Source organism: Naegleria lovaniensis (assembly GCF_003324165.1).
Source record: "Naegleria lovaniensis strain ATCC 30569 chromosome Unknown tig002, whole genome shotgun sequence".
Lineage (NCBI taxonomy): Eukaryota > Heterolobosea > Eutetramitea > Acrasida > Naegleriidae > Naegleria > Naegleria lovaniensis.
The window spans coordinates 67,142-79,318 of NW_025407824.1; the positions used below are offsets into that span (position 1 = coordinate 67,142).

Here is a 12,177-nt window from a genome sequence, read left to right on the forward strand (position 1 = left end):
GTATGCTCTCTTCGAATCAAGGCTTGATGTTTGGTTTGGGTGAACATGTTGTTCAATCCACATCTTCGGAGAGGACAATACTCAAGCAACAAGTTCGGGAATGTTTGAGAGAATTTTCAAGGACCCAGAGCAAGGAGGCTGATGCGTTTTTGCAAGAATTTAAGAAACGTGATGATGCATGGGAAATTTTGTTTGATATTCTGTTGATGGATTTTAATCAACAGAGGATGATGAATTCAATACCACAAGTAAGTTGTGTTAAAACATATGTTCAATGTTTTATTTAAATCTGTATTCGGAACGACCTATTTACACGGATGATGGATGTGAAATATTAACATCATGAATCAATAATGGATCAAAATATTTAGGATGAAAATGAGAGATTTATCTGCTCTCATCTTATTTATATGAAAATGCTCTATTCATATCAATCGTTTGATGTGAAAATTATGGAGTGGGTACGATGTAGTTTACTGAAATCTATCGCATTATTCTACAATCGGTATTTATTGTCAGGAAAATCGAGCGATAAACTAGTCACACGTCGATTATTGCTGGCTCTTGCCATGTTTTCACTTTATTCAATACTCGCAAACAATACTGATTTAGAGCAAACTGACATTTTTGCTGACACATTTCGATACAACAGTCACGCAACAAATAATAACAATTTAGTAATTTTTGACATTGGAAATAGTATTCAAAATTTACAAACTTTTGACTCAAACACGTTATTTAACGCATTGAACGGAAATGGCTCATTTACAATCACAATGAGTATCATGGAACCTGCACTCGAGTGGTTTTCTCTCATGTTGGAACAAATGGAGAGTGTGAATGTGTTTGAAAATTCTGAACAAGCAGAGTTGAAAAAAGAGTTTAAAAAGATGGAGGAAAAGCTTCTCACTTTTGTGTCGAACATCTTAATGCTGCCTCTTGATGGAAGTATGTAGTTATTAATTATTGGTTGAAAAACGATTTATTTTACAAATCTTGGCTGCTCATCAACACAGAAGAAAAATATAATTATTTTGTAAATTTAAAAATTAATGCCATCAGCATACTGAAAAACTGGGTAGTCTTTGGAATTTCTCCAAAATTTATTTATCAAAACGATACGCTTTTACAAATTCTCTATAGTATCATTTCTACTAGAAATATTGAACTATTCTTCCCAACTATGGAGTGTGTCAACGAAATATTTAACATTTATATTAACTCCAAACATATTGGTGTGATAAAAAAGTATTTAGGGCTGACAGTATCAGAGTTGAAGCCAATTTTCGAGCAGCATTCCGTGAATTTATCCAACGGTATGTTCAAATTTGATCACGTGACGCTTTCTAATTGTTGACTTGTCTGCAGAAACCAGTTATGCTGTTTGTAGAGAAATTATCAAGCTTTGCGTTACATTGGGAGATAAAGGCACAGAGTGGCTTGTTAACATGGATGCTATTAGATATGTTTCAACACATTGTATGATACCGTCAGGACTGACCATTGTAGATGAAAAAGCAAAACAATTTTTGGCAATGAGCGTTTATTTCACATCTGTTCCTAACATTAGCTTGGCAGAGGCCATGCACGCATTTTGGTATCATTTACAAAATTGTGAGATTGATTTTGTAAGGATTGGTACTTTGGACCCTACTTTGTCCGTACTTCCAGAGTTGCAACATGCTGTGTCATCTCAATTTAGGGTAGAGTTGATAGAGTATTTCAAGCCTCTATTAGAAAACACTATTGCTCAAGGTGTTGACGACTCTGTAAAGTACATGGGACTAATAACTACAAATAGAGAAGAGCTAGATACTTTCAGAGACTCTACAAGAGAGGTGTTTGTGTCTGGTTACTACATTCTAAGAGAGGAAGCGATGCATGTTTGCGAGGAAAAACTACTTACTCTTGAGAGACGTGGCCTTATTCAACAATTAACCCAATATATGACATCCCTACCTTCACTCTTTTCCTCCAATGAATGTGAATATCACATTGGACAATTCGCTCAGCTATTAGTTTCGACCTTGCCTGACTTTGGATTGTTAGAGTCCATTTTCTATTCTTTGAACAGTTTTGGCGATATGATCCGTTCACAAGAAGCAGCAAAATATTTTGGTTCCTTCTTTTCCATGTTCAACAGTTTGCAGACTTGCTGGTATCATTTTATAAGAGTTTGTCAGAAATTCAAAACCTACTTTCTACACATGCTTATAGGGATTTGATTGAAAAAGCGCTTTTCGAAAAGGTGATTGTGGGCATGCAACTTTCCAGCTTCGCACATGTCAAAAAACCAAGCAGTATTTTTTCAAAACTGGAATCCCATGTAGCAATTCCTATTTGGAAATCGATGATGCAACTGATAGACAGATTTTCTGCAATAATTGCACAATCAGGAGAAAATGCGATCATTTGGTGCATCAATTTTACTGTGAATTCTATCACTGGATTCAAAAATGCCTTGAAGGCTGAATACTCAATGTAAGTTATTACCACCTTTAGAAAATTTAATGCAATTAATTGAACGATGTGATCAAATTAGGTCTAATCAAAAGAGAGACAATAATGTGAAAGCACTGATGCATATGTCTGCAGCTTCCTTCTCTTCTCTGTGTGAGCAAGTATCCTCACCCAGCAAAGCTGAAAATACTAGCACGACTTTGCTTAGGGATCTAGTATTGTCTATGCATGATGGACATTTATTGGATCAATTTGAACAAAGTGTTTCACAAAAGATCTACAAGGGTTTAAGTCATATTATTGTGGCCTTGTCTCAATTTCCTTCAACACAGGAACACCTATTACAGTTGCTATTGAAAAATATTGTAACAAATATTGAACGTTTATTGACAGAGAGACAAAATAGTCTTACCGAACCAATTTTGGGAGATGTATACGAAAACGAGAAGAGCTTACAAACTTCTATTGCCTTACATTTTGAAATTAGAAAAATTAAGAGTTTGTTATACGCATTCGATACTACCCGTTCGTGTGAAGAACAAAACGATGATAGCATCCTCACCATCATGCTCAAGTTGTTTGACAACATTTTACATTACACGGTTCAAATATTATATTTATTTGTCAAAAAGCCTAGTATGACAAACACCAATGATGTGTCGCTTTACTTAAGTAATCATTGGGGAAGGTACATTGATCAACATTTAATATGCAACCACATTTCAGACTTGTGGAAGGTTATGATAACAACTGTTGGTTGCAAGAACCCTTTAACTTATCCATTTTTACACAAAGTATTGCTCATTTCATGCCAATTCTTTTGCTTTGGAAAAGTCATTGGCATTGAACAAGCCGTTGATGAAAATCAATTGTTAAACGAATTGCAATTAATGTCATCGCATGAAGAGCCCAGCATGAACGCAATCACACAACAACTTCAAAGATATTTTGTCGAATGTCAACCCTATGCATACATGCTAGACGTTATAGGAATTTTATTTGCAGATATGAAAGATCCTCCATTCCCACAAACATTTATGACTTATTTTACCCCAATTTTTGTACTGAGTTACAATCTAAGTTCATCCAATATATTTGAAAACAGGTTAGAATGGATGAAGAATAAGCGAAAAATTATGGAAGAATACTCCCCATACTTGAGAGGACATTTTTCAGAGGACGAGAGAGGAGATTTGCTCATAGCATTGTTCAGACTCTTTAATTTTACATGGACTTTATATCCAGAAAATTATCTCACAAATTCATTGCATCATTACTTTTTGGAGGATCTGGTATTGAAGTTAATTGAAAGTCATATAGGAGGAGGATTGGATTCAAGTCAAAATGGTGCCAAATCAGTCTCCAACTACATTTCCACTTTTGTCTTTACATTTTCACAACTATTGAGTCTTGATAACCGACAAGAGGGAGTTTTCTTGAGAGAAAGTCACAATGAGATTATCAAAAATTATGCATTCCATCTAATTCCCTTGTTATTGAAATACATTTTGCTCACAGACAACACCAATGTATCTCAAATGCACAAGACACTCTATGGATTCTTCACCTACAACAAGATGTATTTTGTCACTTGTGCTGTCAACTTTGTGATGGGACATGGAGAAATTCAACAGCTCATCACTCATCGTGTATTGAGTCCAAAAGATTTAACTGATTTTTCGACCAAACTCACCACAACAAGCACTCATACAACACTTGCCCTTCGAAACACAATCAAAGATTTTCAAGAAGTCATTGCAAAAGCCATTAACTTGTTGAAGCATGGAAACGTCTCATCATTGACCAACGCACAGGAATCAGATTCTGATTTACAAATTCGGTCCTTGTTGGACCATTAAACTGTTGTTGACGTTGTTGGATTGTGCCTCAATAGATTCAAAATATTTAGAATAATGTTCCAATTCTAGTTCAACTGTAGATGAAGATTCTCAATTTCTATCAAGGAACAGTGTAACGACCCTTCGAACCTATCTGATTCTCAATTAAATGAGAAAGTGTTATGCCTTTCATGTGAAAACTTGCATCTCTCTTCACGGAAACTAACTTTCCAAAAGTGTCACTTGTCAAGAGAATTTGGGTAAGTGGACCGGATTCAACAAAACCCTTCCTATGGCCTGCATGATCTTCTGCAGAACAGAACTGGCAATTCATAACTCTCTTGGCACTAGTGAGAGCTGTCAACGAACGTTCTTGTCAGATAACAGGTTTGCGAAGAGATAATTCCCAAGTGTCAATCCTCCCGTTATTTCCAACACAACGACAAAACAAATACCACCACAACAACAAGCGTTTCACAACACACACTCCACCCTCATTATTATTCTCATTGTACTGAAACACACATCAATCCTCAGTCTCACACATTTCAAAATGTCAAACTTCAAAGAACCATTCCTTGAATTCCTTTCCACAGCAGCAACGAATGGCACTTCCAACACAACAACAGCTTCTCCCTTCTCTGATTACAACATTGTAGTCGTCTCCCTCAACTCTCCTTTCGTTCTCATCTTTGGAATCTTATTTCTCTCATCCGTCATTTCGTATCTCGTTCAACATAATTCCATGAAGAGAAATCAACATATTTTGTTTTCAATTTTATTTGTATTGGAAAGTTTAGTGTGTATTAACATGTTGACTAGAATTGCGAGTGAAGTGGCTTTATTGCATCCAGTACCAGCAGAAGGAAGAGTTGCAAGTGTGGTCATTAAGATTTTTGATCGATGTTTTGTGAATATGGCAATTTATGTGGAAGTAGTGTTGATGGCTCATATTTGTTTTATTTTGTAAGTAGTAGTTGTGATCCTAGTATTTGGAATGATGATGAAATTGGATCACAGTGCAGAGACATGTCGAGCAATTAACACGTTTAATGAAGTGACATTTGGCAGAATCAAGAAGCTCATTATTATCTTTCTGTTCATTTTAGGATTTTTATTTGTTGCATTTTGTGGATTCACTGCACTAACAGGAGCTCTCACAGTTGCTAAATTACCCATTGATCCTGCACTTTTGAATTACTTGACATTGGCTCTCTTTTTATGTGCTGCAGCGTTGTTTTTCATTTCAACTGTTTCTGTTTCCATTCTCCTCAATGTAAGTTCATGAGTAGATGGAAAATAACACCAAAAATTAACAAATCTGTAAAATCATGATTGTCGACAATGATTAACAAATCTGTAAAATCATGATTGTCGACAATGATATGTTTGGAACAGGTGGTTGGAAGAAAACTCTCTCAATCTCTTCAAGACAGCAAACGTCGAATCAAGAACATGTTAAAAGTTGCCACTTCGTCCACTACTCCTTCTTCCAAAGACAATCACTCGAGTAAGGAACATGTGGAATCTCATCATCAAACTGACAAGACCAAGAGTATTGAACAAATTAGAAATTACAAATTTAAAAAAGTAGCTCTTAGAAAAGCAATGGCCATTCAATATGGACTCACTTTCAGTTTACTTTTTCAATTTGTTGGATTTATTTTCATTCCCATTTCCTTGTCTTGGAATTATGCAATGAATTTCTTTCACATGTTGTACAATATTGGAATTGTGGCATTTATTGTCTTGATTTTAAGTATTTACCATCCAATGAGAGAAGTTCAGAAATTGTTTAGAGCGGATTCGGATAAGAATTTATTGTTGACAGCAAGTCAAGCTTCCATGTCACAATCCTCGAGTCAGAGCCATCATCGTCACAACAAGCATTTATCTTCTAGTTCCGTGTCAGATACGGGTGTAGGTGAATCGAAACTTTCATTGTCTGAGACACCCAATCAGACTGAAATGTTGACCATTGTAAGTCAGAATAAGACATTGTGTGCCAATTTTGTAGAGCCTATTACTTCTCCCATGAGTGACATTTCTACCTCAGATTTGTCAAGTACAAGCGTGTAAACAAACTTGGGCATGATTTAAAAGGAGTAAGAAAATCAAGACCATGAATACCCTTGTCAGGATTGAACGATGTCGAACATTCTTTGAACAGAGAACTGAGCTCGTATTGAGATGAGATCAAAATGTAAATATGTAAAAACTAGTTGTACTACTAATTCACATAAACAGTGTAGGAGACACATTTATTGTTGTGAAAATCTGTCTCTTAAAATCTTTCTCAAATAAGGGTGACGATATTGTCTTGCCAATCGAGGAACGTCCAACTGCAAATCTTCTTCTTTCACTCGAACCTCTTTGCCATTTATGAATTCTTGGAAACTTTCAAATTCTTTCTTTTGACGCGAAGTGGTTGCATTTTGAAGAGAATGTTCAAACCAATCGGCCTGAGTTAAAATGACAAAATCTTCGTCATCCATGGCAGGAATTGGTTGACTTTCAGAATTTTCGTTTCGACAATCGTCGACGAGTGGAATGGTGGAATATTTTAGATCATGATCCTTCTTATGGATCTCATCATGACCATGTCCCATGGCACCTTGATCGCTCGACTTGTTCATGGTTCCGTCCTCCACATCCAACAATTCACAAGAATCTGTTGTCACATTGTACGTGGTTGGATCTTGCTCTGCTGATTTGTTACGTTCACAACATCTTTCATTTAACGCAATAATAATTGCATCTCTTTCCTTTTCAATGGTTTTTCTTGTCATTAAATACAACCCAATAATGATAATCAAAACTTTTGGAATTCCAAGTAGAGGTGTCATCTTTCTTTTCAATAAGACTGGTAACAAGACAATGATTGAAAATGGAAAAAATAAAAAACAAATTCCAATATTTTCGACAACGGTATTCAAAATCTTTCCATCGCTTTCAATCGATCTCTCATACCAATACATGATTAAATACTTGTCAATAAAAAATGTCAACATAAAATATAAAAAGGCAACAATGTAAATGAGAGGAATGCAAGTTCCATATAGTAAACACATCATGAGCATGGTGATTTTCATACTGTATTCCGCTTCATAGTCGAATATTGGTCGATGCCATTCCCCAGTTTTGAAATAATCTCTGACGCTTGAAATGGTATTGACAATAATTTCTAAACCTTTGGAGGTTGTGGCCAAGACGATGGTTAAAATGATCAATTCAATACCAATGAAATTGAAAAAGTAAATTTCATTGTTAAAGGGTGGTAATGAATTGAATATTCTCCTATCATTGTGAACATGAAAAAAATTACTAAAAATGGTAAAAAACAATCTTCACACTTACCAGACAGATTTGTAATAGGTCCAGCCATATGGAAACACAATCGTACTCAGTACAAAAAAATAGGTCGTTCTTCTAAGAATTGTTTTTCTCTTATGAATATTCGTTTTGTGTTTTTCCCATTTCACAAGTTTTTCCACTAAGGGTTTAAATAACTCGTTAATGAGTGAAATAATTTCTGGAGAAAGTTCGAAAAATGCTAATAAGAGTTTAAATGTAAAGTCTGTAGGTGTTTTTAAAAGTTCAGCATAGTCATAAATATCAGACTGAAAATCGATTACAATTAATCATATATTTATATAAAAATATATAAAAATATAATTATTATGAAATGAATTGACACTCCATTAAAATGATAAAAAAAACATACCTTATTTTGTGTGGCATACCATGGAATGGAGCTATTCAAAATGAGTACGGTATATATCACAAGCAGCACAATGAATAGAATCACGTTCGAGACAAAGACACGAGAAGCTCTTTTGGAAGTGGAAATGTTTAAATTCTCAAAAAGGACATCAGAAGCTTCACAGGCAGGTGCAAAGTTATATTCCATTCTCTTCTTGTCCCTGTTGCTGTCACTTGTGTTCAATTCAGAAGTGACAATGTTTAACCTTAATTTGAAAAAATTCACCATTTTAGAAAAACTATTCGAAATGTACTTTTTAGAAATCATAAATCCCATAAAGTCAGTAACATATTCGTCACACACTTTCTTGGTTGTGGTCATTGAGAAGAAGGTGACAAATCCATATCCAGTTCCAACAATATTCTCTTCTCTTTTCAGTTCCAATAATTGTTTTTCAATTTGTTGAATATTCTCTTCACAATAATGCACATAGGATTGTTTTCTGTAAAATAATTGAATATATAAATTTAGAAGAAGAGATTGAACAGTTTTACGTGATTCCTGTTCGGCAGCTTTTCCAAGGCGTCTCTGGAATTTTGCAAGTTTCTTTTCGAGAAGGGTAATTTTCTCAAAATCCAAACAAATATGACAATCTGCAATGGTATCTTGTCCGAAAAATTCTCTCAATTCTGACAATAATTTTTCCTTATCTTTTAAATTCTTGTCAATATTTGAAATCATTACTGTATAAAGACTTCCAAAATTGGAATTTCCCTTGATCATGTGACGAGCTAATTTTCTTAATCGAAGCATTAATAAAAGACCTAAAATTGGAATGAGTCCATTCAAAATATAAAACAATAATGTCCACCAACTTTTGTGAACGTCAATGGCAGCAATTGTACTTCCTGCAAAATCTTTAAACGAATAATCGTAATGTTTGCTTGTCAAGTAGATGGGCAACAACAACACCATGGACATGATCCCACAAATGGCCACAAAGAGCATGACATATTTTTGGAACCATAAATAATAATAGACATCCGTTCCACACTGTTTCACAATGTCACTATCCGAAGCAAATAGGAATAGAGAAGGAAAAACATCATAAATATGCTGAAGAAAGAGTTTGAGGTATTTCCTTAATCGACACCAAATATTTGATGGATTTTCATCTTGTGGATTATTATTGCCCCATAGATCGAGAGAATTCTGAAAGTAATGTCGAAATCCATCTTTGGAATGAGTCAATTTCCACTGCTCATCAAAATTATCATCATCCAACACTCGTATATCAGCGTCTAACAAATTTTCAGAAATTTTGTACTTGTCTTTGCAATACACAACTTGAAAACATGCAAGTGTTAAACCACACATTAAAATTGGAATGGAAACTAAAAAGTGAAAATTCATAAAAGTATAAAAGTACACAGGTTCCACATAAATACTCTTTTTAGAGGTCACAAATGCACATTGAAACGAGGTATTTCTTGTTGCAAATGTTCCATTCAATCCATCGACCATCAAGACGCCAAATCCCAATCGATGTCTGTAATTAGGAGTTGCAGCCACTGATAAATCTGTAAAGCACATGAACCCCTTTTTCATGATATAGATACTTTTTCGTTGTACATGAAATTCGTATGAAAATAAATAACCCTGTTGAGTCAAGTAATTTTGATCTGGATAAAACGCTCCAACATAAAATTGTGGATTTTTCGAATGATTGTAAATGTGTTCTAAATTCGTGATGAATAATTGGGGTTGAATGGGAATGGGTTCAATTAAATTTCGAGTGGAGTGAGAATAATTTCTTGCAATCACGACTATCATGGTCCGACCATGAATGAATTTTGCATGAATGATTGTTATATTCAAAGAAATTCAAAGAATTCAAAGATGATGGAAATATAATTTCTTTTCAGAATGGTTGAAACTTACCATTCAATGATGAACATTTACTTGCATGATCCACAATTCCATTCACACAATGAGTCGGTATCTGTGAATACCATGGAAGTAACACCTCTCCAGGATGTGCGTTGTCATCATCGTCATGGTCATCATTATGGAAGGTTTCATTCCTTCCGACTCGAGTAGTGTAATTTCGCAAAAACCATAACACATTCATTCCGTAGGTGTTTTGAAATTCATCATACCGATTCGGTGGTGAATTGACAGGACTCGTCATGCAATCTTCAATTTTTGAAACACACTTCTCTTCGAGAGAACACCAAATATTTCCGGGCTGAGAGGTGCATTGCAAACAAGAAGAAGAGAGAGAGGAGGAGAGAACACAAGCGATGGAAGGTGAAAACAAGATCAACAAGGTCATGGCAATGATTGCCTGAAGCAGAGTATCTGCCGCTGAGATCAAATTCAGCTGTGTGGTTCGTTTAGGTGGAACAAACATGATTTTTTTGTGGTTGAAACGCCAAATTCACTTCCAAGTATTTTCTAAATGAGCTATTTACACTTTCGAAATGGATCATTTATTCTCATTTGACACTACGAGAAGCAACATTTTCGAATCCATTCAGAAAATTTGGGAGACACCAAATGAACCAATAATAAAATCATCTTAATAAACAGAATGATCAGCAAGGTAGCAATCTCACTCTCTGAAAAACCTGCTCCTTCTCTCTTGTACCTGCTGTCATGGTTGTAGGGTTTGAACAGAATCGTGGTGGAAGATGTATTTACAACTGGAGAAAAGTCATGAAGAAAAGAAAATGGAGAAGTTACTGGCTCATCAAGGGATGAATCAAAAGATCGTACCGATATTGATTCTTCTGTTAAGGAACGAGAGTCGGAAGAGTCGGATTCTTGTGTATGTTGGCCACTAGGTATGCCACTACTATTCGAGCTAGAACGCCTTGTTTTGACGGAATGGTTGGATACAGTTGTTGTTGTTGGGAGTGTGGAGCTCTTGGGTTGTGGCTGTGTATGTTGAGCGTGTGGATGGGTGTGATTGTGATGATGATGATGATGTTTGTGATGTTGTTGGTCTAGGGTAACGTCGTGGTGTCGGCCGCTCAGTAACAATGTTCTCAAAGGAAGTGGCTGACGTTGCATTTGAAAATCGAGAAGTCGATTGGTAGAGCTCGAGTGTTTAGTATGAGCATGCCACGAGGATCGTTGATGTCTCAATAAAGTACATTTTCTGCCATGTTTGACTGTCTTTAACACGGAAGAGCTGCTGCCGTGGTTGGAAGGCAAAGCAGTTGTTGCTACACTTGCGGACTCAGTAGTGGATGCATCCTTTGAATTTATCAGAGCCCTTCGATTCATCATTAAGGATGAATAGAGGCATGAAGAAGTGTTGTTGTTTCCAATCATGATATTGTTGCTACTGCCACTGCTGCTACTGATGTTTGTGGTGGAAGAATCTTGTACTCCATTCATACCACCACTACTTCTTGCTGATGATGATGATACTGCCGTTGAGGGCGTGTTGATGAAACAACTCATCGAGTCTCCACCTTCATCCTCAATATCTGTGATGGTCATGGCTTCATGGGATGAATGCCTTCGTTGTCGTGCATGGCTTGGTGGTATGTATGCAAATGGACACATGATAAAGGGTAAAGTCTTTGAAGAGGGAGTCGGAGGTGGAGTAAGCAAGTTCATATTAAGGCCATTCGTTGTAACAGTGGTATTTTCAAGGTTATCATCGCTTGAGAGTTCAACCTCTGGCTTCAAGAGGAGATGATGATTCGGAATTTGCTCATTCGTTGCCGGCTCTGTTATGAGAGAGACTAACGAATTTCTACTGCTGCTCTTACTTCCTGCCATCTCTGAAATCTTTCCTCGTCGAGAAAGAACCACCAAAGATCCTTCGACCTCTTCTCGGAGAAGGTCTTCATGACCTACTGGAGATGATTCCTCCAAAACCTTCATTTCTTTAAATTCGCGTAATTGGATAATCAATTCTTGTGTGTGCCCTTAAGAAACTATTAAGACAAAGAGTTGAGAATTTTTTTGTGTGGTGCTGATGTTGATTTCTCTTATCCATTGTTGCGCTTGCGATGAAACAACAAGAAGGGTTGTGTCTACTCGCTGTGTTTCGCCGTCTCTCTAGGAATGTATAAAGTAGTTTCTTAATTGGTGCTGGATGTGGCCAAACAGGGTATGGACACGGAATCATTTCGTAAAATGACCTTACATTTGGATCCT

At 36.1% G+C, this 12,177-nt stretch overlaps 4 protein-coding genes across 4 annotated transcripts; 2 read left to right on the forward strand and 2 right to left on the reverse strand.

The window, feature by feature from the left end:
* Positions 1-2: 2 nt before the first annotated feature.
* C9374_006810 (uncharacterized protein) lies at positions 3-4,319 on the forward strand (the record flags this gene model as incomplete). Its single annotated transcript, XM_044696712.1, has 6 exons — positions 3-248; positions 372-948; positions 1,017-1,316; positions 1,369-2,158; positions 2,218-2,481; positions 2,543-4,319. The coding sequence occupies 6 exons, from the start codon at positions 3-5 to the stop codon at positions 4,317-4,319; spliced, it is 3,954 nt and encodes a 1,317-aa protein (XP_044555173.1).
* Positions 4,320-4,851: 532 nt separating this feature from the next.
* Positions 4,852-6,377, forward strand: C9374_006811 (uncharacterized protein; the record flags this gene model as incomplete). The annotated part of the gene is made up of 3 exons (XM_044696713.1): positions 4,852-5,264; positions 5,319-5,574; positions 5,697-6,377. The coding sequence occupies 3 exons, from the start codon at positions 4,852-4,854 to the stop codon at positions 6,375-6,377; spliced, it is 1,350 nt and encodes a 449-aa protein (XP_044555174.1).
* Positions 6,378-6,559: 182 nt separating this feature from the next.
* C9374_006812 (uncharacterized protein) lies at positions 6,560-10,414 on the reverse strand (the record flags this gene model as incomplete). Its single annotated transcript, XM_044696714.1, has 4 exons — positions 6,560-7,595; positions 7,656-7,918; positions 8,023-9,827; positions 9,943-10,414. The coding sequence occupies 4 exons, from the start codon at positions 10,412-10,414 to the stop codon at positions 6,560-6,562; spliced, it is 3,576 nt and encodes a 1,191-aa protein (XP_044555175.1).
* Positions 10,415-10,509: 95 nt separating this feature from the next.
* Positions 10,510-11,901, reverse strand: C9374_006813 (uncharacterized protein; the record flags this gene model as incomplete). The annotated part of the gene is made up of 1 exon (XM_044696715.1): positions 10,510-11,901. The coding sequence occupies one exon, from the start codon at positions 11,899-11,901 to the stop codon at positions 10,510-10,512; it is 1,392 nt and encodes a 463-aa protein (XP_044555176.1).
* Between the last annotated feature and the right edge of the window lie 276 nt (positions 11,902-12,177).